The 27784-nt window shown below is 43.8% G+C and overlaps 11 protein-coding genes across 11 annotated transcripts; 4 read left to right on the top strand and 7 right to left on the bottom strand.

The window, feature by feature from the left end:
• Positions 1-395: 395 nt before the first annotated feature.
• EAF01_000735 (uncharacterized protein) lies at positions 396-931 on the bottom strand (the record flags this gene model as incomplete). Its single annotated transcript, XM_038908985.1, has 2 exons — positions 396-805; positions 862-931. 2 exons carry the CDS (start codon positions 929-931, stop codon positions 396-398), a joined length of 480 nt encoding a protein of 159 aa, XP_038775891.1.
• Positions 932-1473: 542 nt separating this feature from the next.
• Positions 1474-2094, top strand: EAF01_000736 (uncharacterized protein; the record flags this gene model as incomplete). Its single annotated transcript, XM_038908986.1, has 1 exon — positions 1474-2094. One exon carries the CDS (start codon positions 1474-1476, stop codon positions 2092-2094), a length of 621 nt encoding a protein of 206 aa, XP_038775892.1.
• A 760-nt stretch (positions 2095-2854) lies between these two features.
• Positions 2855-3438, bottom strand: EAF01_000737 (uncharacterized protein; the record flags this gene model as incomplete). The annotated part of the gene is made up of 2 exons (XM_038908987.1): positions 2855-3158; positions 3317-3438. 2 exons carry the CDS (start codon positions 3436-3438, stop codon positions 2855-2857), a joined length of 426 nt encoding a protein of 141 aa, XP_038775893.1.
• Positions 3439-4261: 823 nt separating this feature from the next.
• On the bottom strand, positions 4262-5117 carry EAF01_000738 (uncharacterized protein; the record flags this gene model as incomplete). Its single annotated transcript, XM_038908988.1, has 2 exons — positions 4262-4598; positions 4681-5117. The coding sequence occupies 2 exons, from the start codon at positions 5115-5117 to the stop codon at positions 4262-4264; spliced, it is 774 nt and encodes a 257-aa protein (XP_038775894.1).
• Positions 5118-6365: 1248 nt separating this feature from the next.
• Positions 6366-8142, bottom strand: EAF01_000739 (uncharacterized protein; the record flags this gene model as incomplete). The annotated part of the gene is made up of 3 exons (XM_038908989.1): positions 7987-8142; positions 7557-7938; positions 6366-7502 (listed from the first exon to the last, which is right to left on the bottom strand). Exons 2-3 carry the CDS (start codon positions 7635-7637, stop codon positions 6366-6368), a joined length of 1218 nt encoding a protein of 405 aa, XP_038775895.1. The 5' UTR covers positions 7638-7938; positions 7987-8142.
• Positions 8143-8402: 260 nt separating this feature from the next.
• Positions 8403-10659, top strand: EAF01_000740 (uncharacterized protein). The gene is made up of 3 exons (XM_038908990.1): positions 8403-8560; positions 8625-9053; positions 9106-10659. The coding sequence occupies exons 1-3, from the start codon at positions 8456-8458 to the stop codon at positions 10093-10095; spliced, it is 1524 nt and encodes a 507-aa protein (XP_038775896.1). The 5' UTR covers positions 8403-8455; the 3' UTR covers positions 10096-10659.
• A 662-nt stretch (positions 10660-11321) lies between these two features.
• EAF01_000741 (uncharacterized protein) lies at positions 11322-13709 on the bottom strand (the record flags this gene model as incomplete). The annotated part of the gene is made up of 2 exons (XM_038908991.1): positions 11322-12606; positions 12670-13709. 2 exons carry the CDS (start codon positions 13707-13709, stop codon positions 11322-11324), a joined length of 2325 nt encoding a protein of 774 aa, XP_038775897.1.
• A 698-nt stretch (positions 13710-14407) lies between these two features.
• On the bottom strand, positions 14408-16222 carry EAF01_000742 (uncharacterized protein; the record flags this gene model as incomplete). The annotated part of the gene is made up of 2 exons (XM_038908992.1): positions 14408-16105; positions 16154-16222. 2 exons carry the CDS (start codon positions 16220-16222, stop codon positions 14408-14410), a joined length of 1767 nt encoding a protein of 588 aa, XP_038775898.1.
• A 449-nt stretch (positions 16223-16671) lies between these two features.
• On the top strand, positions 16672-18440 carry EAF01_000743 (uncharacterized protein; the record flags this gene model as incomplete). Its single annotated transcript, XM_038908993.1, has 2 exons — positions 16672-17079; positions 17133-18440. 2 exons carry the CDS (start codon positions 16672-16674, stop codon positions 18438-18440), a joined length of 1716 nt encoding a protein of 571 aa, XP_038775899.1.
• A 1314-nt stretch (positions 18441-19754) lies between these two features.
• EAF01_000744 (uncharacterized protein) lies at positions 19755-22315 on the bottom strand (the record flags this gene model as incomplete). The annotated part of the gene is made up of 2 exons (XM_038908994.1): positions 19755-21501; positions 21555-22315. 2 exons carry the CDS (start codon positions 22313-22315, stop codon positions 19755-19757), a joined length of 2508 nt encoding a protein of 835 aa, XP_038775900.1.
• Positions 22316-23449: 1134 nt separating this feature from the next.
• On the top strand, positions 23450-26201 carry EAF01_000745 (uncharacterized protein; the record flags this gene model as incomplete). Its single annotated transcript, XM_038908995.1, has 2 exons — positions 23450-25960; positions 26016-26201. 2 exons carry the CDS (start codon positions 23450-23452, stop codon positions 26199-26201), a joined length of 2697 nt encoding a protein of 898 aa, XP_038775901.1.
• Between the last annotated feature and the right edge of the window lie 1583 nt (positions 26202-27784).

Below are 27784 nucleotides of genomic sequence, written 5' to 3' on the forward strand. Positions count from 1 at the left end.
GTGGGTTGAAGGATCGCCAAGGCTGATACCTCCTTCTCCTTTTAGTTAAGACGGAAGCGAGCCCCGCATGACACCTCAACTCGTGGTATTTGCGCACTTAATGTGGGGCGAATTGTTGATGCTAACGGCTCCTCGGGTGTATACAAGTTTTACGATAGGTAAATGCGTGGGATATACGAAAGCGATATCTCGTCATTGAAGATTTTCTGCAAGGCGATAAATCATGGGTGTGGTGACAGGGTTACGGGATAACATGGCAATGGATAAGCGTGCAAGGTTGTTCAGTTACATTGTATTCTTCATTTAGACATAATTTCATCAAAGCCGATGCTCAAAACCCCGCCTTCCATGGCGAAAACACACCCCTGGTTTCTTTTCTCGGAATCAAGAATTTTCTATTGTACAGCGTAAAACCAGTTGGTGGCAGCCTCTTCTGGTACGGCATCCTTCTTCTGAACGGCGTAAAAAATGTTGGAAGCTTCTTCTGGCACAGCATCCCGCTTTTGTACAGCATAAAACCAGTTGGTTGCAGCTTCTTCTGGTTCAGCATCTTTCTTCTGAACAGCATAGAAAATGTTGGAGGCTTCTTCTGGCACGGCATCTCGTTTCTGAACGGCATAAAAGAAATTTGTAGCTTCTTCTGGCGCAGCATCCTTTTTCTGAACAGCGTAGAAAATGTTGGAGGCTTCTTCGGGCACAGCATCCTTCTTCTGAACAGCATAGAAATAGTTGGTAGCTTCTTCTGCTGGTGCAGCATCCCGTTTTGCCTCTACTGTGGATTCGCTGCTGTGTGCTTCTCTTGTATCTGTCATTGATGTTAGCATGAACTATCTATCAAAATATTTAAAGTAAAGTACATACCAACTGGAGTAGGGAGAGAAATTGCTACGCCGAGCAAGCTCAAAGCTGTCAATGCATATGTGACCTTCATGATGACGGGATGTTATGGAGCTTTTTGAGTGAAAGACGAAAGTGAGAGTGATCTTAATGAAAGGCTTTAATTCCCATATTCCAGGAGCATTGGAAACTATATATAACACGATTCTCAACACAATATTACATAATGATATCTGAAGTATTTTGACCTCCTTCCTAATCCGTGGAAGTGGGATATTTTCTAGGGTGCAGTTGCAGGTGCATATTCGAAGGATTCATTTCCTAGATACAGTTTGTCAACTTAAAGCTTGTGCATCATGTAGGGGAAAGTTTTCTGCGCCAATAGTTATCAGTGAATATGTCCGCACGAACCCCCCAATGAAGTTTGAGAGTCTAACATTGGCTGCATTATCTTTACATTTTGTTGGCCATCACTATCTTTCTGTAGCAGTTGACGTCAGATTACCAAGACCATTTCGGGAAAGACGGAGAAATTGTTTTCTGCTGTTCACACAACTTTGTCTCTTCCTTTTTTTTACCTCGAGAATCTTTAACATAGTAGTTCTTCTGATCGTGGAAACGTCGGAGGAGAAAACAATGACTATGGACTCTAAACGTGTGCGATATGATCAGCTCCCACTTGAAGAAGGTTCCAGCCCGCCAGAGACAAGAAAGCCCACCTCAACTACCAGAAGATTAATCCAAGGTCTCCTGTGTACAACTATCCTAGCCTCAATCATCATCGGCACCATCTGGATATGGACTCACCAACACCCCAATCTACCACAATACATCGACTGCGGCACCACAGTCGAAGAAGCGCTCTCCAAAAACTGCGTTATGGAACCCATGATCTACGGCTGGATACCACGAGAATGTTACTTCCCCGATCTCAGTTCCCAATATTCTCCTTTTGAAGACCGGGAATGGTATACCGATGACAATTATACTGTGCAAATCCCGCCTGCAGATTTATGGGCGGGAAAAAATAAACATGTTTTTACGCACAAGTATCATTCGACGCATTGTTTTTTTCTGTGGAGGAAATTGGCACTGGGGATTGCGAGGAGAGCGCATTATTTGGATGATAAGACCTTGGATTTGGAACATTCGGATCATTGTTCGGAGGTCTTGGATCATTATGGGGGGGAGACGAATAGGTCGACGAATGATGTTGTGATGGGTTTTCATAGGTGCGAGAGGTTGGCTTGGGTGTAGGATTGGTGTGAAGAGAGAATTAGGGGGTAAAAGGAGGTCTTGGAATGTTAATGTAGGATCAAAATTTGTGGCTATGGATTGATTGGATTATTTACATCTGCATTGATATCAGAGTGAATGAAAAATAGTTATTTATTCCTTTGGCAATGAAATTAAAGTCCTCCAAAGATAGTGGGCTCATGATTAAAAAACATTTTCGTTTCATTATGTTGTGGTGCACTTACAATTCATCACAAGGGACAGAAGAAAGACAAGTGAAAGACTGGTATATTACGTGCATATATGGTATTTGCGTGCTTAATTAGCTCTGAGATTATCTAACTGTTGCACCTAATCAAAACCGATTCAGTAATATCATTGGGGAGATATCACCGTCATTTTTAGCTTTTCTGAACAACTGACGCCGAACTAGCTTCTCTCAACTCTTCCAGATCCGGAAAATATCCCGATCTAACCAACAATCCCAAATCCCCTTTATCCTCCACCTCACCCCACGCCTCCAAAAAGTCCTCCGGAATATATTTCCTAATCAACTCCGCCATATTATCTCCCCTCGCAGAACTAACATACGCCCCAATGTTCCAGACTAGAGATGCATTCCAGGAGGATAATACCCCGCAAATTCACAATCGATGAGAGCTTTAGGTTGAAGAGTTTCCGTATCTATAAGAAGATTATACGCCGCTAAATCTCCATACTAGAATACGTTACTCGAGAGTTGCGAGCGGCAGAGTTTTCCACGGTGCGTTTTTTTCCCTTTCTATGGCTCTTCCGAATCGAGGGGTAACCAGGCGGGAGGCATTACGAATCCGTTAATTCCTCTCGTGTAGGATTTCATGGTTGATAGCTGGGGTGATACGGTATTTTCGACCAAGTTTATGGCATTCGAATAGGCGGTACGTACACAGGTAGCACAAGATGCTTCTTCGGTGTATATTTTACCGCTTGTGACTCGACAGCCTAATGCATGGAGTTTGTTAAGAGTAACACCGCTAATGAGTTCTGTCACAAGATATCGTGTACCGTCTGCATTAATACCATAATTGAGAAGACGCGGAATGGGACTTGTGGTTTTCTGTGAAACGAGTTTCAAAGCGTTGACTTCGTTGGTGATGCGATCGTGGTTGAATTATCTCTTGCACTCGATTAGATGATCTTCCAAGTCCATATAGACCCATGGAAGCCGTGATGTTTTTCTAACATTGTGGGTGTGAAATCATACCGAACATTCCAGGCTTTTAGGCGGCGAACGACATCTGCTACGTTGAAAGTTGGGGGTTTTGGGGTTTGTGAGTGTGGCTTGATTTGAGGTGTCGATTTCATGCTATCACTTGGATTGCCCATTTTTGCTAATGTAAGTTGAATTCGATTTCTTGATCAACAATGCTACTATATTTTAGTGGATTAGAGTATGTAAGGATCGGAGATCATATATGAAGGAAACCAGCTAGAAGAATAGGTATGTACTCAGAAAGGGGTGTCAATACGGCAGCGCGATGATCACCACGAGCTGTATCAAACACTGCCCAGCACATCTCAACACACGATGAACTGTACAAGAGAAGGCTCGAAATTCGCAAGACACCTGGATATATTTGGTCATCTTCTGTTATGTTTTGATACGACGGAAAGTTTTGATCAAACTTTCGGGGCCAAGCAGCTGGAAGTCCTCGTAACCACATTTTTGCTACTCATCGGTTCCACCAATGTGTGTACGGTGAAATTGCGTTGGTTACCTAGTCAAGAAAGGGTGGCAGGTATTCTGCGAACATGTATATGGCAGACTTAGATCGACTAAATCTTTTGTAACAATGCAAACCGTCTATGTCAACCTAAACGTCCACATCATTGCAAAAGCCCAAATTTTCTCGAACAGAACCCTAAGTCTAGTCAACATGTACACTTGCATTGACAAACATGATAATTCGGCAACCCCATGTTATTTCTCTTGCCTAAATTGACGATTTCATGCCACTTCACAGGCTGGATTCAAAGCAACAACAGACGCTCTCGCGATCAAATTAAATTAAAACTGCAATCAATGCATTTTCTTCGTTCCTGTAATGTAGCCCCAAAATCCCAAAAGCAGACGGTATCAACACTCCAAACACCTCATTCGTGAACACATCAAGACCAAATATCCAGCAATAACTAACAAACACTTTATCTAACCCACATGCAAAAAGTCCTCGCTTCTTCCATCCTTCTTTTCATCAAATCTCAAAACCATTACATACCCAAGAGACCAACGATTACCACCGCCCCCCCCAAACGTGACCCACCCCACAGTCGTAACATCCGCCGCACTCGAGCCCGTAGCCGACGCCGACGCCGCAGTACCCGTCGCACTACTCGCTCCCGTGGAGCTACTTGTCCCAGAACCCGATTCTGCTTTCAATGGAGCGAGTGTGCCTCCCACAATACCTTTCAGGTTTGTAGTGGCATCACTATCGAGTGCTTTTGCTGCGAGTGAGAACTTTGCTAGGGTTTTTTTGTTATCGGTTCTGGGATTCGTTAGTGTGGGATATTGTATAGTTGGTATCTAGATGGAGAAGAAGGGTTAGGAAAGAGGAAAGAAATACATACGCATTGACATTAACAGCTCCTACCATCCCGCTCTCACAATGTCCAGGGTATCCACAGTAGAACCAAATCGGCTTCGTGTCATTGACAAGCACACTAAAGACGGAGGCATTGGCTTCGGTGCCAGTGGTAGTGATTGGACCAGAGAAGAAACCTGAGCCCTGACAGGGCGATGCAAATGCTGCTTGGGCAACCGAATGCGTTTTGGCATAGAAATGGAACTCGAGAGTTGTGTTTACGTCGGCTTTGGTTTCGTTAGGGGAAAAGGTAAGTTGGCCGCCGGCGCCAACGAGAATAGTGTGGGTTGGGTCAGAAGGAGAAGTGCTTGTGGTGCTTGATGGAGTCACCACATTGGATGCAGAACTGGCACCTGCAGCTCCGTATGCAGCGAAGGTGAAGGGGAGAGCTCCGAGGAGAAAAGTGATCTTGCTGAATTGCATGGTGAATTATTGATAAATATTCGTGATATGGAAACAAAAGATTGTGTATTGATTGTATGATCGAAAGATGATAAAGAAAAGGAAAAAAAATCAACTTTTGGGTTTGGATTTGATAGAAAGCAGGTCAAGATTGAAATGGGGAATGCGATTTAAACAACAGTAGCTATCGGTTTATATAACAATCATACAACGCCTCTTCCTTTGGAATTTGTGAGAGACAGATTAAAGAAAGACGGTTCGCCATCCCATCATGGTATCATGGTATCCCAAGATTAGCATTCAATGGACATCCGAAACTGATACGCCAACTTATAGCCGCTCCATTTTAGTCCTGAAAGTACGACCCAAGTTTCGGCTCCTTATCACCAATCGAATTCGGAATTTATTCAGCTTGCATATGTACCCCTGATAAAACAGAAAAAAGCGACACCCCCAGCCCTAGGGTTGACACAACGTCATCTGATAAGGTCGGTTACTTTCATCTGAACCAATCATCCAATCAGATCAGAAGTCTTAATGTAACCTAGTTCTAAGTAATGTTTGAACCCCTGCATGGAGATCTATCCTGATCCCCTGCGCCAATTTCAAACGAATATGGTTCAAGGTGCTCAATTATAATGAGAGTCTGACAGGAGCAAGTCACTGCCGAGAGAAGTCTGTGAGACCAAAATGTGGATGTGTGTAGGTGGCGCGGATATTGAAAAGTGATCTGAGGAAGGCGCAGTAAGTTGTGCCAGTTCGATGTTGATTTTGATTTGTGCAGTACCTCCATGCGATAAAATGCCCTAAACGATGAAATTTTGAGCGCGGAAAAAAATTCGATGGGTTGTTTAAATTTATGTGTTTTATTGTAGGTAAGGGTATGCCTTCGAAGACTTCACCAGGCCTTTGCAATCATATGTCACGTCGATATCGATATGATCTGTGTTGCCATCCCGTTTTGTGGCCGAAGTTTTTTGCAACCCGTGGATATTTTGTTTCCCAGGCGTAAGTTGTTCGGCGGTTATACAGAAATTGACTTGGTGTGGTGATAGAAATTTTTGATACTCCAAAATTACTCAACTTGTTTGATAATGTATCAAATCCTCCATAAGACAGTTTTGAATTCACGGTCGAGATTAAATGTGAAACATGGTTGAGTAACCATTCGATAAGCACCGAACATGTGTCGCCATGCTGTCAATCTTGCATCTTAATTGTTTCAGGATCCATAAGGTTGGATGCTTTCATCCCATGTTAAAGAGGAAGTCATCGAAGCAGTGTACGGGCGATCCTATTCTTGTCCTGTGTCTGTAATATTTCAAGCGGAACATCCAGTACATGATTCCAGTTGGGGCCCAGCATGTCAGCGATTGCGCGAATATCACGATCTGCTAAACCCTCGAGCCACCAAAGTCCAGAAACGAGTTTGATAAAGGACATGTAATACGCGCAAATAACCAGTGCTCTAGGCCGTTTTCTCTTTACTAAAGATGTGAATTCGTTGGGAGTGAAAGATGGCCACGAGATTATACGAATGAACAAAGGCTCGCTAAGTTCATCTTGACGAAGACTTGCATAAAGGTTGCCTAAAGCATCCAAAGTTCCGCAATACACCTGCAAGTCCTCATAATCTTGATCTTCAGGATCCATACGTAGCATATGTAATAGGGCAGATGGGACCACCGGAGTAGCGAGTAGATCATTAAAATTCCGGACGAAGAGTGGGCCAACAGAAGTAGTGTTGGTTACACCTCCATCTGAGGTTTTCATCGAAACGATGATACGCAATCCGCTATATAAACCCATCCAGCTTGCTACCGTAAGCTCATCGTTATCACCCCGGTCTCCCGAGGCAAGCACTACAAGGAGTAATGCCATTACGAGGACTGCTTCGTAATTCTTCGAATCCTTGGTAACGGTCTCCAATGCAGCGCGATAATCACGAAATGCCTTTCCACGGTAAAGAGCCGTTTGCTGTTTATGCTCTTCGTTTTGTGGAAGCAGATGCTGATTGTGAAGAGATGCCAACCCCAACATCCCATTCAATAAGAATGGATTCTCAAAGGCAAGAGATGGAACAGTCACTTTCATTACATGACATGCTGCAGGTCCGAGAGCCACGATTGGTCCTGTATATGTAGAGTAATGATGCACCATACGTAGATCCATCACGGAAAGTACTCCAGTGGCTGTACGCAATGGCGGGAATGGTGCACTTCTGGGGTCCCAGGAGAAGTCGACTGATTGAACAGGCCAATCATGAGTACTAGATTTTACCAAAGAGGTAGTTTGGTTGTGTTCCTTTGGACTAGTAGTATCATTCACCTTGGCGACCTTTTGTATGTATTGACAAGAAAGCTTTCTGATTTCACAAAACGAGCATGTTGGTTTAGCTTCATCACACTTAGTTGATAATCAGTGAGCATAAACCGTAAATGGGGTAAATATTGTGTATACCTTGATCTTTTTTGTCTTGCAGGTTTGACATCCTGCCCTCGACTTCTTATGTGGTCTTTTTGTTGTAAAAACACTGGCCATCGTGATTGTTTACTCACAGAGTTCTACAAAACTTGAAGCGTCAGGAAGTAGATGCTTAGTTCGAGAATATTGACATCTAGCTAATGGATACTTGTTCGAGTGCGACACACAAAGGTTGAAACATAGTAATAGTAATAAACAAGGTCGCATTCACTTGATAGCAAGTAGATAGATAATGAGGAATCCGCTATAGCGATAGCGATTTGTAATAAAGTATAAAGTAGGTGGTTGTTGCTCAACAACAAGGGGAACTCGTAGGCTAGTCGAATTCTGATATGATAATAGACAGTTAACTTGGCCACTGTGTTAGATTAGACCTTTGTCAACTTTCCGTGGAGGCAGCCACTACACCTGTCGTTCTGTAGAAGTTTTCCTCGAAACACGTGCAAATTTGTGAGCACTGGGTATTGATTCAAGAAACAGTGAATTCATACAACATAAAAACATCGAAAGTCTTGGATGGATTGGAAAAGTAGGGAAAAAGGGAAAAATGTGGAATAAAAGGCTTAGAAGAAGTTTATCATCACATTCTGGAGCCCCCAGACTCTTCAGGAAATGGCACTGGGCAGAATGGACGGGTAAAGGTCGGTAATATGTAAGCTCCCGTCTTATTAGCCCACCATAGAGCGAGGGAGCGAGGGAGCTACAGCCTTGCAAGAGGTGCTAGCCGCTAGCCGATCCACTCACGTGGTGTTGACGCGCCTTGGAAGTTGGTATCCATGTCCTTTACTTGTTAAGTACCTTGTGCTAAGTACTTTCATTTCAGCCTTGCAATAATTCTCTAGATTATTGTCTGCAAGAAGCAAGATAATAATAAAATGGTTGCTCTATTTGCTTTACCAAATGAATTGGTCCTTTCTTCATTAGCATCTCAATTTTCATGCAGAGAACAGCAGATTCGCTCTCTAACCACTTTACTTTCTGTACGTCTATCCTTCCTTTACTTTAGAATTGTATATCTGAATGTAAACTTACCTCTTTCTTCAGATCCAAGCTGCTCCAAGCAGAAACATTGTACTTCATGGGCTTGAAGCAACAGGCAAATCCACAATAACGAAAGCTGTCCTTGAAGCATTATCAACCCATTCCCCAGCAAACAACAGCGCTCCCGAAGAGCAATTCAACAATGAATTACGTTATGCCATAATTACAAGCGCAGAATGTATATCTGGAAGGCATCTGCTGGAACAAACTATAGGAGCTGTCGCGAATGCGGTAGAATGGAAGGAGAATATACCGAGATGTGAGAATCTCGCACAATTAGTGGTAGAGGTAGGAAAATTGCTCGAAGGTTGGACCGCGACAAATGAGGCACAAGCTGCAAAACAAAGATTCGTTCTTGTTTTTGATGGCATTGATCGACAGAGAGAAGCTCCTCCTACTATGCTGCCAGCATTGACCCGAATGGGTGAGATCGTACGTTTGGTCCCAACCTCAATCAGTGCAGTCTATCTTCTAACAACTATAGATTCCTAATCTTACTACAATTTTCATCACTACAATTCCTCGACCTAGCTTCTTCCACCTCCCTGGAATTCCTCATATTCAATTCCCGTCATACACTAAATCAGAGCTTGTGACGATTCTCTCGCGAACTTGCAAACCCTCCCCTAGACTCCCCGGCGGTTCCAAAGAAACGTTGTCCATTTGGGAACGATTCCTTCCCACAACTTACGACTCCCTGTCTAAATACTCAGGACGTGACCTTGTTTCGTTCCGCGAGATCTGCCTTCAATTATGGCCTACCTTTATCCAACCAATACTTAATGGGACATACACGTCAAACGAATTCTCTCGCCTTCTCATCGCGAATCGTGCGCTTCTCCAGAATGACACACTTCTCACACCATCTGTCCTTGCTCCTATTACGTCTATTTTCGTTGCAAAAAACGCAACTTCTAGCACAAGCACCGCTCAGCTTCAAGCCCAAAACAACATCACAACTCATCTCCCGTATCACACTCGTCTTCTTCTCATCGCCTCCTATCTTGCTTCTCACAACCCCCCTCGCACAGATCAGCATCATTTCCTCCAGCAAACTGCAACTAAGCGTAAAAAGCGCGGTGGTGGTACTGCTCTCACCGCTTCCACCTCTCGGCCCGGCGTCTCTAAATCAAGCAAGATTCCTCGCAAACTACTTGGGCCCCAGGCATTTCTGCTGGAAAGGATGATCGCTATCTACCATGTATTACTCGAAGATGCCGATGGTCGAGGACGCTATTCAGTTACAAATGGAAATTCAAAGAGGAAAACGAGAGGGCTAGGCGCTGGAGAAGCGGACATACAAATGGCTGTTGCGACACTAGCTAGCTTGCGCTTGATCGCTAAAATGGGGAGTGCGAATGCGGCAGATACTTTAGATGGAGGAAGTAGATGGAGAGTGGCAGTGGGATGGGAGGTGGTCAGGGGGGTTGCCAGGAGTGTAGGAGTTGAACCCGAGGACTATCTGGCGGAATAAATGCCGACTTGGATCTTGAGAAAACAAGTCAAGCAAAAGAGCGCAATCATACGCATTTGAGAAAGTCCTACGAAACCCTCAATATGTAGTGAACGGAGACGATAATTCATACTGGACCTCGAAGGAAGTGGGTATGGCACTAATTTCAATCACCAGCTTGGATAACCTCGTCAAAGAGAGCGGCCTCTCGTGCACATTCACCTACATATCTTGGGCTAAGGTGATATCTCTGCCATCGCCGCCTGCCTCATGGAGACCCCTAAGATGGGAACTTCTCTGCAAGATTTCGCGTCTACTAATTGTTGAGAGATATCTGGCAACTTGGGGGAGAGCAGAGGGTTACGATCAGCATGAGCCTATATGGGAATTCAAGACTTATGGACAGATGACCATAGCTACAGCAGCCCAAGATGGGACCTCAAACTAGGGATCTAATAAGCCGGATGTAACACATCAAGCAAAGAGACTTCGAATCATGAAGAAGCTTGGTGTTTTACATAGAGTAGATATTTGAGAGAGATAGTAGACTGTGTCCATACAATACGCAATATAATATAATATCATAATAGTATAAAGATCATACTATCGGATCATACATTTCCTTGACTTTTCTCTGCGGAAAGAGAGGTCTTGAAACTACCTTCTCATATAATAAATGGTTACAATATTTCCACTAAAGAAATACACACTAAAACTACAGGTATGGAGCTATCCAGAATCCGTCACATAGCATGAACATCTCACACAAATTCAATAAAATCCACACGACACAAAACCAACACACCAAAACCAATAATTCATTTCCATTTCCATTTTCTTTTTCATTCATATACAAATACACGCAGTGCAGTACTATCACTCTTATCCAGTGACGTCATATTTCGCTGGTATCAGAAAGACAGAAAGAAAGAGAGACAGTAAAGCTTGAAACATCCTCAGTAAGAGCCTATTTGGTTCAACTTTCACAGTCCCAAAAAAACGCCGAGACGCTCCTCCTAGACATATTCCACCATTCTATGACAGATGAACTTGTGAGAAAAGAAAGACTACTAAGCTCCTCCAATTGAAGTCTTTCTGCTTGGTAGTTTTCGAATAGTGCATGCCTTGCCATGCCATTCCCATACTCCCATGTGAAGCCAAGCCGGAAAAACAATCAAATGAAGATATTGATCGATCCAATTCAATTGAACGCCAATCATCAATATCAATAACACCATCAATTCCGATCAAAATGCTTTTCCACCAACCCCCTCACCAGCCAAAATCCTCAAGTGACTTTCACTCAACTCGCTTTTCAAGCCCATACTCGCACTCTCCCGACTCAATCTATCCCAATGCTTCAATCCTTTCCTCAGTTTTTCTTGTTTCTGTTTAACTTCCTCTCGCAGAATATCCGCTTCCTCTTCCTTCTTCTTGAGACGAGCTGCGAGATCAGTGGGGATACCCGAAGCTGCTGGATCAATTCTTCCCCCAGGTATGATGGGTGGAATGCCTACCATAGCTGGGTGAATACGAGGACCCGATGATGGACCCGAAATAGAACCGCGGCTATGATATATACTGGAGGAATGTTGAAGAGAGGGCCGGGATGAAACTGAAGTGCCTGCGCGGGGACCTGTGGGTATACCGGAAGGGCCTGTTGGTACAGCAGGTGGAGTTTCTCTTGCTGGAGAAGGAGAGACACTTGGTGGAGGACGGGGTGGTGGCAGATTTGTTCTTGAGTTTAAATCTGTGTTGGGTCGAGCTGGTGGTGCTGCTCCCCACGATGAGGTATCTGGACGACTGTGGCGCTCGTTGCTAAATGATGGCCGACCACCTCTTAATGAAGCGGAAGGACCACGAGGTGGAGCGTAACCACGTGGACCAGATGGAGGAGCGATGTGACCATTACCTTCTGAAGCACTATTAGATCTCGAATTGTAGGTTGAAGAAGGGCCAGATGGAATGGGCGCAGCGAAGTTGCGACCGCCACTAGGTCCAGTTGGAGCTCGAAAAGTCGCCGCTGGTCCTCTAGGAGGCGATCTTGGAGCTGTGGGACGAATTGGCGAGCGATCCTTCGAAGCAGATCTCTCCTGCTTTCCTTGTCTGTATGCCAACCCTGAAGGCGATCGATCTCTGACAGTTGCCGGGGAACGTATTGCTTCACGAGTCGCTGCTTGCGTTAAAGCTTGTCTGCTAGGGTGAACAGGTGGAGAAGATCGACGAGAATTTGTGCCAGAACTTCTACCTGATGATCTTTCCGAATCACGAAGTGCTGGTGAAGGAGATCGACGCCTGATTGGGGATGGTGATCTTCGGCGGATAGGTGAAGGTGAACGACGTCGCCACGTTTGCGAACTTGGACCAAGGGGAGTGCGAATATCTCTGGGGTCGCGACTGCGAGAGCGACGCCAAGAACCACCCCGCGGGCCTGGTGGCGGTGACCTTCGGGGAAGAGGAGATCTAGCTCTGATGGGCGATCTAGGTCGAAGAGGCGTGCGATTGCGATCGAAAGGTGACCTTGAACGGCGCCTGAAGATTGTTAGATTTGAAAAATTTAGAATTGACGTAATATTGACGATATTAAAACTTTACCTTTCATCTCTTCTTGGTGACCTCAATCGATCTCTGCGGTCATCATCTCTCCTGGGAGAAAATCTTCGTGGAGTTCTGGCTCTTATTGGAGTTCGACCTCCTCGAAGTGGAGATCGGGGTCTGCCACGCCAAGTCATATCTCGAGGTGGTGATCGGTCTCTTGAGCGATATGGTGGTGTCCTTGACCTACGTCTTGGAGAACGATCTCGTGCGCTAGGGTGATAACTGTCGCTGGATAAAGGTGGAGTTCGTCGATCTCTGCGAGGTGACCTATCTCTGTCGCGATCGGATCTGAAAGTGTCGGCTCGCGGTGGTGAACGTCGGTTATGATTAGGTCTATAAGATTCACCCGCTCCCAACCTTGTGACTTCGCCATCACCTCGGATATCCAATCTGCGATTTTTATTGGTTAGTACTTCCTTTCTATTATTCGATAAAGATCCCGCATTCTTCGGCCTTAGAGCAGCCTCGAAGTTCCAATCAACCCTAATCGTGAGGCTCTCAATATGCGACAAGTCGATTTCCTCTTCAGTTCTGACCGGTATGTATGTTGCATCGTTAGGATTTTCGATTTTGACCATTGATTGATTATAGCTTGAACCAACACTATTTTCGCTGCTATCCATGAGAGGTTTTAGATCACTAGTCTGCGAGACCGCTCCATTACTCGAGCTTCTATGGGTTCCAAAACGAGCACGAAGCTGGGTGTCATACCAAGCCAAAGGACGAGTACGAGCCGCTCGACCACGCAAAACTCCAACTACAGCCTCAGACGATATGATATATTTTCCTGTTCGCGCACGACTGATGAAATAATCTTCTCGTAATTGCTTCTCCCTAGAGCATTTCTTGCTTTCTGGAAACCCTTTACCGTTGAAGTGCTTTCTACAGGCGCAAATGTGGAAATCGGCAGCGCCATGTGACCATGAACAATATTCGCGGGTTCTTTGAGCAAAGCAGTTGTGTGCGAATTGTATACTACTATTCATCCAATTCCATATAGCTTCTGGGTATTCTTGCAGGTGGTCTTCTGCGGCCATTCAAACAACGGTAGCTTTTGACCAATCTGCAAATAACGTCTGCTGCGTGTTTGCTCTTGGAAGTTGTGGATTTTGTATTGATATTGCAAGTTCCTTTAATGTTTATGGTGACCCGGCAATGATATGTGCATTCAATGTCGATATGCCGTGTTGCTATCCGGATACTATATACATGTGAATGAAGTAAATAAGAACTAACCTTCTGTCTCGTCCTCTATCCATCCTAGGCTCCTTGTAATATGTCCCAAGAATATCCGTTCAAACTTTCCTCAGATGAGTTAAAATATGCTACAAGTTTTGGTACTATATCGTCTCAAATCGTTGTTGCGTCATGTAAATATTTGAACATAAAATGGCGTAGAGTGAATTAAGATGTGATGAATTATGTCGTAGTTTCCAAAGCTCCAAAAACAATTTCCAAGCTGTTGACAGTGCACTAGCGGCCGCTTTATTCCGAGCACGTTTATATCACGTGTAGGCGAGAGGATTGAACAAGATATTGGTTTTTTGCAGTCTTGTGTCGAGATCTACTATTATACAATTGAATGCCAGGAGCAATGAGTACGAAGAGTATCAATCTCAAAATTTATCTCACACACATTTCCATTGCCTTCCCAGTATTCCGATATTACATACGAAAAGCACCAGTAGTGCCTTTGCCAACCTCCATTCAACGCCGCATTAACATCTTTCCCATCTTAAAATCTGTAGGACCTTTCTCTCTTCTCGCCTCGTCTTTCTTCGTCTCTCTTTTGCTTCTTCCTACTCTCTTGGGCAATCATATCACTTAAATCTTCATCATATTGCCAAGCTCCTCGTTCCTCTTTCTTTTGAGCCTCAAACCTTCGTTTTACTTCTTCCTTGCTTATACCATCCTCATTTTGCAAAGAATCTGGATCCAACGCAACATCTACATCTCCTGGCTTCTTCCTCTTTTTGGTATCTTCTTGTCCTAATACTGGTAAATGTGCATTTTGACCAGCGCGTACATCATAAGCTCTTTCGCCACCAAAGAAGCCTTCAGCGCGGATCTGGCGTTCGGGGATGACAGTATAAGCAGATCTTGGGTGTGTGGACTCTTCAGTCTCGGTTCCCCTCTTTTGCTTACGAAGATCAAAGTCTCCACCAACACTCATCTCACCAGGGTATTCCGATGGTACAGTTGATGCCATACCACCTGGTGTTTCTGTACCACTAGGTGTTTGCAAACCACCAACGTCCTCCTCATCACCTTCCTCTTCTTCCTCGTCGCTCTCTTCTTCTTCCTCAGACTCCTCTTCAGGTGCTTGCAACTCACCCCACAGTGTTCTCTCAATAGGTTCACCTGCTTGGTTGTTAACTTGTGGTTGAAGGACACCAAAGATATCTCCTCCATAAAGGGGTCGATTGAACTCATCAACAGGGGGTTTTCCATAACCACCAGGATGGAATCCCCATGCGCCACCTGGTGGAGGTGGTGCATTTAGCCCGGGAATCTTAAGTGAAGGATATGAAGGCGGTGGGCCGAAGCGTTGTTGGTTGATTAACCATGGAGGCGGAGCTCCAGGTGGAATATTTAATGCGTCTTTGAGGTCGTCGCTCAACTCGCCAGGTCGCAAATGTCGTAGATTCGTCTCGTACTCCTTTCCCTCGTAGTAAACCTCACCATAACGTGTTAGTTCCGGCTTTGTTTGAAACCGGAAGAAAGCTTCATACAACTTTTGATAATCAATATCCAATTTCCCCATCTTTGGTTGCACCCTTTCCCTTTGCTTCTGTTTTAAACTAGCTCCATCCTGTTTTTCCAACACAGCATCACGCATTTCGGCGATACCAGTCTCTTGAATAAACTTCGGAAGAGAAAATGGAGCCTTTTCAACACCGCGTTTCGATGATAAATACTCGCGCTTAAGGGACCAATGATTCGGCACTGGGACGACATTTCGGTATGATTTGATGTGGACAAGTAATCGAGGATCCGAAGCTGAGGTATCTGTCCAATCTACAAGCTCTGGCTTCCTTACGAGAGCTTTCAGTTCTGCAACAGAAAGCTTGTCTCTCTCCTTCCTCTTCTTCTTGGATAACTTGGGCTCTTTGTCTGCTTCTTCGTCCTCGTCTGGAATTTCGTCATCACCATCGAAAAACACTTCGCCCTTGTCGCCATTGTCTACATCTTTCGCAGCCTGATCTTCTTCAGCAGTAGCACCAAATCTGTCCATAATATTCTTGAACATGGCAAAATTTGGATCATCTTCAGATATATTGAAGCCTGCAATATCTGCTTCCAAAGGATCTTCATCGTTTTTGGCTTGTTCTTCGTCGTTCTTGATCGGTTTCTCAGTGATTTCGGCAGGCTCATTTGCGTCGACTTTTGGTTCTGAAGCTTTTGGAACATCTGCTTCTGGTGTTGGGGTCGCCTAGAGATCGTTAATGGCTGTAGTCATCAAGAGATTACTTAGACCAACCTGTGCTGCTTTCTTCTGCTCCTTCTTCTTTGCGCGCCGCATTTGATTCTTGGTCATTTTCGGCGCCATCTTTGCGACCTGGGGGGCCACAAGCCCAATTAACAAAATTGTGACTTGAATTCGTAAAAAGGTCTCTTCTTCGAGATTCGTGTCAATATATCTGGTGTTCGAATTTCATATGATAGCTCTGTGATTAAATAATTTGTCAAGAAGAGATAAACTTAGAGTTTGTCGCGATGCTTGATGTAGGTATTATCGAAGAGAGTCAATATCAAATCGCGATTATTTTAGCGTCGGTAAATCCCGTCAGGAATTACGAAATCTAGAGCCGTTGCTAATGAAGCTAATTAAGTAACGACTTTTAGTCCTACGAGTACGGCATCGTCATTATTGGTTGATACAATTGAATTGAATGCTCTCATGTCAACGTTACAAACAATCTGAAACTACAATCAATACCTTCCCCGCGCAATGAATATTTCGGATGATAATTCCAACTTATAAACATATATTCGACAATGCCTCATTCGACTCGAGGTCCTTCGCCTGGTCGAATTGCACAAACGAGCTTCAAATTTCCTGGTGATACGAAGGCCAGCTCGCGCACATCCATGGAGAAGTTTCCAGATCTCGATACTTCTGATACCTTCGATCAATACGATGGACAACATTCTTATAACTCACGAAAGTCCAATGGATATCCCAGTGGTGGCCCTCCTCCAGTGGATCGTTGGCAGGCACAAAGAAATGGCAGGATGAGAGGAGATTCTTGGACGAACGGAGAATCGAATAATGGCAGAGGGCATAGAAAACAAAAGAGTTTGAGTGATGCATTTAAGACAATTAAGTCGAGAAAGGGGAGTATGAGTGCCAATGTACATGAAATCTCAGATGCCCTAAAGGCTCCAGTCTCTCCTAAATTAATTGTTTGTAGACACCTCCCACATAGAGTTGCCAAACACTGATTGAATTTGTCCAGGTCTTATGTATAGTATGGTATCTTTCAAGCGCCTTGACTAACACATCTTCGAAATCGATTCTAAATGCTTTCCCGAAACCTGCGACTCTTACTCTCATACAATTTGCATTTGTCGCATTCTATTGTCTATTTTTCTCTTGGCTTTCCGCGACTTTTCCACAACTCAAAAATGCAATTCCAGCTTTACGACATGGAATTCGATATCCTACAAGAGAAGTCATTATGACCACATTACCTCTAGCTGCTTTCCAAATCGGTGGTCATCTTCTATCTTCCACGGCGACAGCTAAAATCCCGGTCTCACTGGTTCACACAATCAAAGGGCTTTCCCCCTTATTCACAGTGGTCGCATATCGACTCATATATAATATTCGTTACCCAGTGGCTACATATCTCTCTCTCGTCCCTCTTACACTCGGCGTCATGCTCGCCTGTTCCGCAGAATTTAGGGGAAATATATTTGGTATAATCTACGCTTTCCTCGCAGCCATAATATTTGTCACTCAAAATATATTCTCCAAAAGGCTCTTCAATGAAGCCGCAATCGCAGAAGCAGCAGGTCAACCACGTACCAATAAATTAGATAAGCTCAATCTTCTCTGCTACTCATCGGGTCTCGCTTTTCTTGTTACATCACCTATCTGGTTCTGGTCAGAGGGTATTACTCTCTTGGGTGATTTCTTTCATGATGGATCTCTTGATTTGAGTTCCCATCCCGAAGCCTTCGACCACGGACGTCTAGCACTCGAATTTGTCTTCAACGGGACATTCCACTTTGGTCAAAACATCATCGCATTCGTTCTCCTTAGCATGGTTTCTCCCGTCACCTATTCTGTTGCCTCTCTCATAAAACGTGTCTTCGTCGTTGTAATCGCTATAATCTGGTTCCAAAACCCTACAACCAAGATTCAAGGTCTGGGCATTGCCCTCACATTCTTCGGCCTTTATCTCTACGACCGTACCAAGGGTTCCAACAAAGCAGACCGCAAAGCCAAAATGTTAAACATTAAAGAAGAATCTCTTCTTCCTCTAAACACAACCTCCGGTAGACTCACCCCGGACACTCAAGCCCAAGTCCTCTTTGAATCCCCAATACAAGCACGAGGTGGTGGCTACTCGTTACAGTCTGGAAACTCAGATAACAAGAGATCAGATGATAATTCATTTGACAGAAACGGGAGGTTGAGGGGTAGCAGTAATGCTTCCTGGTTACCGCCTGGAACCAAACAGGAGGATACTTGGAAACCAAGAGAGATTATTGCGAATGGACCTGGGAACGGGAATGGGAGTGGTATTTCTGTTAACTAAAGTGCTTGTCATTTGGAGTTTCATAGATAGAGGAGATGGATTTTGATTTTGATTTTGATCCTGGTTTTTGATTTTTCGGTCATTTTTCTATGCTATTCTAGATTCTAGTTGGGTCCTTTACTTGCTAGATAGGTACCTACCTACCTACCAGGTACTTATGATATCAACGAAAATGCGCATGCGCAAGCAAGCAAAGCACTGTCGGGTACACATAGATAGATACCCCATCTGAGCTGAGGTACGCACGAAATTCACATGAATGGGGGGAGTAATGGATCGGCGTTAGGACAATAATAGCACATCTTGAATATGGTAATATGGTTTCTAGAGTCGCATTGATTCATTCTGTCGATTACTTACTAGGTATGTATTGATAGATTGGGTTTTGGGTTTGGCGTTTTAAGTTTTTATGTAGGCGGTTTAAGAGAGAGTAGAAGGGGATGGGATGGGAGATTTATATAGTTGTTGAATAATTGATATCTATTGCAGATGCTGCAGATGCGATACTTTGTAATGTAATGTATATGTGCAGGTGTAGGTGTAGGTGTCGGTTAGAAGAATAGATCTTCAGTTCTTGATTAAACTTGATCTTGGTCTGAAGTTCGAAAGGGTCTTGGAACTTGAAGCTGAAATTAGCGAGGGTATACACGAGCGGTATCCATGAAGACATTTTTACGTTGGTGTTAAGTCTAGCGAGGGCAAGTTTGAGATTGGATCCCGAGTGAGCTCTAGAATTCTCCTTGAAATATTATACTTCAATATTAATCTTTTCTCAATGTGATTACTTGACTACTGCAGCAATCTCACCCAGCAATATAGTCACATCACAACACACTCTACAGGTCACTATACCAGACCCTACATACTCCAAGCCATCATCAATACATTCAAAGCCAAATTATATTTATACAGCCATTCCTTACATTCCTACTATAATACAACGCGGAAGAAAAGTTAGCAACCTAGTATGTAATCATGATTCGTATGTGTATCCGCGTTCAACAGTACTCCGCAAAGAAGCTATCCGATCCCTCAACAATTCATAGAGTTGTGATATCCATCCCTTCCCATGCCATCCTATTCGTGTGTTCATAATTCGTAGCGCCCTGTCCATCCATCCATCCATCAAATGCAAATGAGTCTAGCCCAAACCTTCCCTGCCATATCCTGCCTGTTATTTATGCACTCATAATACATGTGTCCCCTCTGTTGACTCCGTTGACTCCCCTTGCTTCCCCTCTAATCATAATCAGCAGATTTAAAAAAAAAAAATTGCAAATCATACTCCAATCTCCCTTGCGCCTCAGACTTCAATCACCAAGCTACTCCCTCCTCCACAAACCCATCGTCACCATCCCAGTCATCATCACCTTCAGGCTCACTGTCTAGAAAGTCCGCCTCGCCGAATTGCGTCTCCGCCGGTCTTAAATTATCAATTCTGACATTAACCACCTCACACATTCCTTGGATTACATTTTGCTTTTGTTTCGCCTTTACCTTGCTCTTACTATTTGCATTCCGATTCATATCCTTACTCTCACCTCCACCATCAATATCCTCATCACTTACATCTGTATCTCCATCTTCTTCCAAACACGGAGTCTGAGGTGGTGAAGAAGGAAATCCATCAATCCCCGCAGTAATTTTCAGCAAACGAATTTCCCGAGAAGCACGCTGACTTCGGGCAGCCTGGCGAGCTGAAGGAATTGATGCAGATGGAGGGGGAGGGGTGGATGCTGCACCATCATCATCTTCTCCTTCTTCATCTTCTTCGTTGTCAATTTCATCATTAGAATTATCAGGACTTTCAGCATAGTTGGTTGTACGTTTGGCGCGTGTGCTGTGACGGCGTGGAAGAGAGTTTTTCTTTGGTCGAGCTTTTTGCTTCCTTGCAGGACTTTGGCTTTTATCGGTATCTTGGGTATCTGTTTCCGATTTGTAAAGTTCGACACTTGGTAATTGCGAAGCTTTCAAAAAATGCTTTGGAGGATCGCAAACCCTCTTAAAGACTTGTCCCAGAGTGCCGATCCATTTATCTCTAAAAGCAGCCCTATCTCTCCATGCAATGTTAATACTTGTCTGCAGAATCAAAATCCGGAGATCCGAAAGCTCGCCAGCACTATCCAACAAACTTTGAAAGAACATTTCCGCGGCTTGTTTGTCCCATTTGCGTAAATTAAGAAGCTCAAGGGATTGGAGTGTGGTTGGCCATTCAGGAATTTGATCACTCGTGAGTAACTGATCATAATCCGGCTCGGCGCTGTGATATGAGATATGTGCATCGAAATATTGAAGGTCCATTCTTAAAACTTCCAGATGTGGACATACTGCAGCAAGTGATGGCAGAAAGGCTAGACTTAAGGCAGAGTTATGGTTGAGCGTGAGACAGCGAAGTTGTCTGCCACTAGTCAGGAGATACTCGCCAAGCATTTCAGCAGTGACCTCCCAGCAATTAGTAATTTCCAGATTTCGCAAATTTGATGGTAGGAGGGGCATCAATTTGGCATTAAGTAGCGTTGATGATTCAAAAATCAAGTGTTCCAGTGCCTCCAGGGCGGAAATCGCTCCACCCAATAATTCCTCAAGTTTTGGATCCTCTTCGCCTTTTTTAGGGTGTCGAATTTGGTAATTGACAAACGCAACCTTCTTTAGTCCAATGAAACATGGCTTGAGATGAATCTCGCGAATCTTTTCTATGGGCCACTTCTTACCTGCTAGTCTGGACGACCAACGCCAGCTTCTTAGTTTGCACAGGCTGGTTTTGTCTCCCTTGGTAGTATCTGCAGCTGGTTCAACGTGCTCTAGTGCTTCAAAGACCGCAACTGGGTACTCCCATCTAATCGAATCATCAAGTTGTTTGAAAGGCTTCGAATCTTTCTGATCGTAAAATTCTAGATCCGCCAATCTTGGCAAGTCCTTTATTAAGCCATGCAAGTCCAGAAGTCCACTGCCAGGTAAAGAATAGGCAGCAACTTGCCTAACTTCAATACGAAGGTTGACAACTTTCTGTCTGTAGCCAAAAGCCAACATTGCAGGGTCGGATTTGAGTAAATCTACGAGTCTAGTCATACGATCAGCTAGGAGGCTTTCGTCTGGAATTTCAAAGTTACTTACCGATGTGCTTTATCCATTGGAACAAGAGGAGGCGAATTGTACAACACTGTGAAGGCTGGCTCGGCGAACCCCCGACAGAGGTATGCGACATCTAGTAGCCATCTCCCAGATGGAAGAGGTTGAAAGGTTCTTTCTTCGTACAGTGGATATGTGGCGTACTCGAATATCTGCACTAGGATATGATATGGAAGAGTCTGCCAGGGTGGAATGGCTTCAAGATTTTCCACGAGCATAGCTGGTGATTGGACTTTAGATCTTCTACGAGAGGTTGATTGATTTTGTTTTCTTCTCTTCGGCGTTGATTCATGAGAATTGCATTGGCTTCGCTTGGTAGAAGAACGAGAGTGGGAAGCATTTCGAGAGAGTCTTGCGCGGGGCGTGTGAGTTGCGCTAGTATAGGATGGTTCGTTATCGTCGCTATCGTCATCCTCGTCGTCCTCGTCCTCCTCCTCTGAATCATGATCAGTCGATGATTCTGCGTATGAAATTATCGGCTTTTGTCGAGTGCTTTTCGTAATAGCTACTTGTGGTTGATTATTCGCAGACCGTGGTTCCCGCACATTCCGGGTGCGTGCCCGAGAGCGTCTCGTAGGTGGCGCATGAGAGATATCACTATGTGATTGTTCATCGACATCGCCATTTTCTTCCTCTTCTAGATCGTCGTCGCTGGTCGGAGGTTCTGCGTATGAAAAGGTAGGATTTCCTCTGGTAGATCGAGGTGGAGTCCGCAGAGCTCGAATAGATATCGAAGATCTAGCCATGCCTATAAAACTTAGTTGTTTGCTGGTTGGAACTCATGAAGGTGATGTTATGAGTTAAAGAAGCTGAAATAGACGATTGCAAAGACAGTATATCTTTGTGCGGCAGCAGTATGATTCTTTGCTAGTGAGATCTAAATGCAACCATGCATGGTCAGAAGCTGAAGAATTGTGAGGGTTTTGATAATAAATGAACGCCTGGGCAAGTATTGAATGGAAGAGCTTTCTTTACTTTGTTCAAACAATGAGATGATTCTCTCTCTTGGGTATTCTATGATGTTGATCTTCTTACCTGTAGACAAGATGACACTAGTCGCGATATCGGTTAAGCCGATAAGAAATTTAAGGTTGCAGCTGAGAGCTCACAGTCCCTGCACTGACCTCGGTAACTCCTTCCTTAGGGAGACGTGCATCTCATGCTGCAAGAGATAGTCAAATACTGATAAATGGTTCGATGGATGCTGGAACAGGAGCCATGGAGCCATTATTCGGCTGGATTGAAGATGTGCATGTGGATTTGTAAACCCAGAGTGTCACCTATTAGATGCGGGTATCCGTCAGATCCAGGAAAGAACGAGAGCCTCAGATGCATTTAGACATATTGATTCAAAATATCGACGCGACAACACAAGTGACACCCCCCAAAAAATATGTATCAATACAACCAAATAAATAATTCGACCTCTTCTACCATCTTGAGCTCACTGTAATAAATACCTCTCACTACTTCTGACTCAACCTCATACAATCTTCATACCATTTCTTTCGATTGATAGCATACTCAGGTACCACAACCACACGCTCTTTACCCACAAGGCTGTTTGTCATATTTTTCCTGTTGAATCGCGTAACACTCCTTCCTGTCTGTAAGGGGTTTCGAGTTACCCTTACAAAAACACGGCATTACGCGTGCGATATTTCCAAAAAAGCTTCACTGTTTTGATACTCTGGGGATACCCAAGTACATACCTCCCTACCTAGGAAGTACTCAACTCGTAACTACAAATCTCGCGAGTTCATCGTTGGCTGTTCTGCTGGACCCCCTGCCGGTTAGAATTTGGCATTCACTTCGTCTCACCATTTCTTCTTTCTTTTGAAAGGCGCGTAGTGGCCAGTGAAAGGTTGAACGATAATGAAATGTCACCAGCAGGCATCAATGGAGGAGGAATCGGGATTGAAAATTGGTTATCAAATCATCGTCAACCTTTCCGCCCCTTCTTACGAGGCAACCTCGAAAAGGCTATAAGATACCGAGAGAGATTCATGATGGGTTCCTCATATTCATCTCTCAAGATTATCACACCGCCTCAAAAACACGAACGTGAAATTTTGGCATCTGATGAGGAAGACGACGAGGATGAAGATATAAGGCCTATCAAAAGAAGAAAGACGACCAATACCGATTTAGCTCCAGTTTCGACACATGATTCTTCAAGTCGATCCATGTCTTCAACTTCTACTGTTGCTTCAACAATGGAGCCGTCTTCACTCAATCGTTCTACGACTGAAGAATCTCCACCACCACGTTTACCTAGTAAATCTCAGGTAAACAAGATCAAGCCCACAGATTTTTACGGTCTCAAAAAATCAAGATCCGATCGAGCTCGTATTGACTCCGTATTGAAATTAACCAAAACCCCCGTGGACTTCCGGAAGTTGCTACGAATCCAGGTTGCCAGTATCATCCAAAACTCAAGTTTGGAAGACACTGACGATGGGAACACGAGTCAATACTCTAATATAAAGTGTACTCTAGTTTTGCTCCGTATTTCGGAAGATGGGTCATCTACAGATATCTATCGACAACCTCAGACTGGGAGGATTCGAATGACCTCTGAAGGTCGTCAAAATGATACTTTTCCCGTATACTTACCACCCTTTATAATACCCTCGGAGGTCCTCTCTCAAGATCCAAACTCTGATGATTCATTTGATCAACTAAAAGCTCCAAATGAACTTGGGAAATTTGGAGTTCAATTTATAATCGAGCCATTCCGCGCCAATCGAAGAGACTGGCTGCCCTTGACATTTTCCAGTCTCTCACATAACAGTCGCCTCGCAAAAAGAATATTCAAAGGAGAATCAGAACTTACTAATGTACGTCAAATGAGATGCGAGTTTCAGCTATTTGATTGGGATAGCAAGCGAAGTACAGCAGATATTGAGCTACTGTATGATGGAGAGATTATTGAAACTTCTGCATCATTGAATTTAAACATACAATGGTCGCTCCCAAGTCATCTACATAAGAAAGAAGCACATATCGAAGTACCAAAACTGCCGACGCCGGTTCCAGAGTTAGCTCCCGAGTTAAGTCTTGCTCAAATTTTGTCTCCGCAAAAGGCAACAACAACAACAGATCCCGAGAGCCCCTCTCGTGGTCAAAGACGTGTTCGTGCAAATGTCCCAACATATAATCTCAAAGCTTTGAGTGCGAAAGCTCAGGGCAAGAAATTAAGGGCTCATTGGGCTAGAGAAACTTCGGAAACTCCTTTCACTGGGACTGATACTGGAGAATCTGTGACTTATACGGTCAGCAAAGCGAATGCGGAAGCATATAATATCAAACAAATGCATGTAGTGGCAGGATTATCGTGCCCCATATGCAATCTAGACACTAAATCTATGGAAAGTCTTCGACTCCATTTTAAAACCACACATTTCCGATTTACATTTCACGTTCGCCCCAAGTCGTCGTTCTTCATCGAAATCAACAAAGACTTCCAAAAGTCTAGGGAGATTCACCCTTTGCAAAATATCCAGTTTGGGCAAGCCAGCACTTTGTTGGATATGGAGAAATATCTTTCTGGTGACAATTCTTGGGCGGAAGATAGGGAAGGACCTCTAAACAATCAATGGCCAGATTCAGAAATCCTTGCTCGTTTGAATTTCAAAACTACTTCATTTCCATCACCTGAATCCTCACGTCAATCCTCACCAGAAACGTCGAACAATGATCTCGAGACGAAGGAGGGTGAGGGTTCTACCCCGGTACCTGGTTGTATTAAACGCCTGGCTCTTCCACCCACCAGAACCAAGGATAAGCACTACGTTCCTGATATTAAACACGGTCCATATCCTAGATCTGCATATGCCCCTGAGGTTCAAGACCGAGAATTCAATGATTACCGCACGAGGCGGGTTCTGAAACCTGGAGATGAGTTACCCGATACTGATGATGAGAATGACGAATCTTACCTTCTCCATAAACGAAAATGGATTATCAACGATTACACGGATGTTCAAGATGACGAAAAGGAGTACTTTATTAAGTGGGAAGAGTTCATCATGGCCGAGCGGCTCACTAATCAATCTCATCTTCCGGAAACAATCACAAGATTTGTAGCGAGAAATCGCGTTTGGTTTGCTGAGAAGAAGGCTCGAAAGAAAGAATGGCGCAAGCAGATTGAATTGTGGGTAGCAAGAGGTGATCTCAAAGTTGGTTCACTTATGTCTTATTGTGAAAAGATGTTTGAACAGGGAAAGAAGGAATTAAAGGAGATGAACTCAAAATCGAATTCGGAATCAAAGTCAACTTCGGACGCGGAGCCCGCAGAGGTAGAGCCTATGATGAGAGGTCCTCATGATTGCGTCTGTGGTCATCAAGTTTCAGTATGGCAAAGTAATGCTATACAATGTAGTGGCCGAGTAAGTTTATTTATCATATGTTTGCTCTAGGTGTACCGGACTAATTACCATAAAGCTTTGTGTTGATGGGGACTACCATCGGGAGTGTGCTGAGAAATCTGGACGCCCAGTCGAGAGAGGCAATTGGTTGTGTGATCGATGTCATGCAAAAGCATCGGGACAACAACCGCTAGGGGAGAGTAGTAATGCACTTACGAACTATTCCCAGAATCGGATTTTACAACAGAGGCGAAATGTGTAGGTAGCTAGCATTAGAAAGGGGGGAGTGGAAGCAAAAAGAGGAAGTGAGAGGATCTTCCAGGAAATAGAGGATACTTAATCAAATACCAAAATGTAGATAATTACCACAAAAATATACTGTATATATTTCAAGCTGCCACCTAGAAGAATGTCGTTGTATATAATGATGCATTTTATATACTAGGTAGGTACTTCCCAATTTCCTTACTCTTGGATAGTTGAGTATATGAAGTGAGTTGATCCTGATATTGATGATTTGATACCCTTTTCCTACGTAAATTACTCACTCGTTACTTGTTCCATATATATACTTTAAAGTGTTTTACCGATTGTTAAACAACCTGCCTGCCCTTTACCTAGGTGAGTATGTAGTGTTACACATCCAGAGAACAGTTGCATCACAATCACATGAGTAATAAATTCTCTTCCGTGCTATCTACTTCGTCGCGTTGTCTCGGCTTGAGGGAGTAGTGATGGGCTGGGGGATTAATGGGGGGGAGGGGTATGTTCATGATGGGTTTTTACTTTGAAGAAGGGTTAGGGTTGGGTTTTGGGGTTGAGATGGTCGATGATGTAGAGGGGGGAGAATGAATTGTTATACGTATGATACATACCTAGATATACTAGATATGTAGGTACAGTCAACTTTGATTCACATGATATGTTATTATGTTTGAATGTTATATCACGTTCACTTCTATATTGACTCTATATTTGTCTCTGTGATATGCTTGTCGGTATCTGGTAGTTACTAGTTAGCTATCATTCATATATGACTGACATGTGAACGATATAACTAGATCTATTATCTAACATAACATTCGAGATTGTTACGGATGTCCGTAACTTTATTTCTAAAGAGAGACTACCTACCAGGGAGATATACATACCGACACAGGTATCTAGGTAGTATTCTGTATATGGATTAGATAATAACTAAATCCAGATATAAACATTTGGGGAATGAAATGAATATTATAATAGATGGTAATTGACCACAATGAGATGATTTGCATCTCCATCTCCATCTCCATCTCCATCTCACCTTATTCATTCCGATTAAAAAGTGGGTGAGTATTATGTAGTAAAAGTCTAATATTCCTAGACTACTACTAGACCAGACTACCTCACTCTTAACCCAAACTCTCCCAAACCACCCAGAGAGCAAGGACCCCCCAAAAAAAGAAAGCCCCGACCAAACATTTCCACCACGACAATCATCAAACAACCACCACAACTCCTCGTAACCTTACCCCCGTACTGCAAATCATCCATCCATACACAATTACATACTACATACTACATACTACATACTACATACTACATACTACATACACATACACATACACATACAACCAACCTACCTACCTACCTACCTCCGTCCTTATATTATACTTTCAATTATCCCTCGACAGACTTCACGAAATCGTTACGAAAAGGAGAAGGTCCTTTAATTGAAAGAGAGAGAATAATTGTTTGAATCGCGAAAAGATAAGGATCTCCTTCCACCTGGGATATAATTCAATTCAGCTTTCCCGCATAATTTCCACCTTGTCGCGACTCTATTGTGGTGCATATGGTATT

Source organism: Botrytis porri, assembly GCF_014898465.1.
Source record: "Botrytis porri strain MUCL 3234 chromosome Unknown BPOR_001, whole genome shotgun sequence".
NCBI classification, from domain to species: Eukaryota; Fungi; Ascomycota; class Leotiomycetes; order Helotiales; family Sclerotiniaceae; genus Botrytis; species Botrytis porri.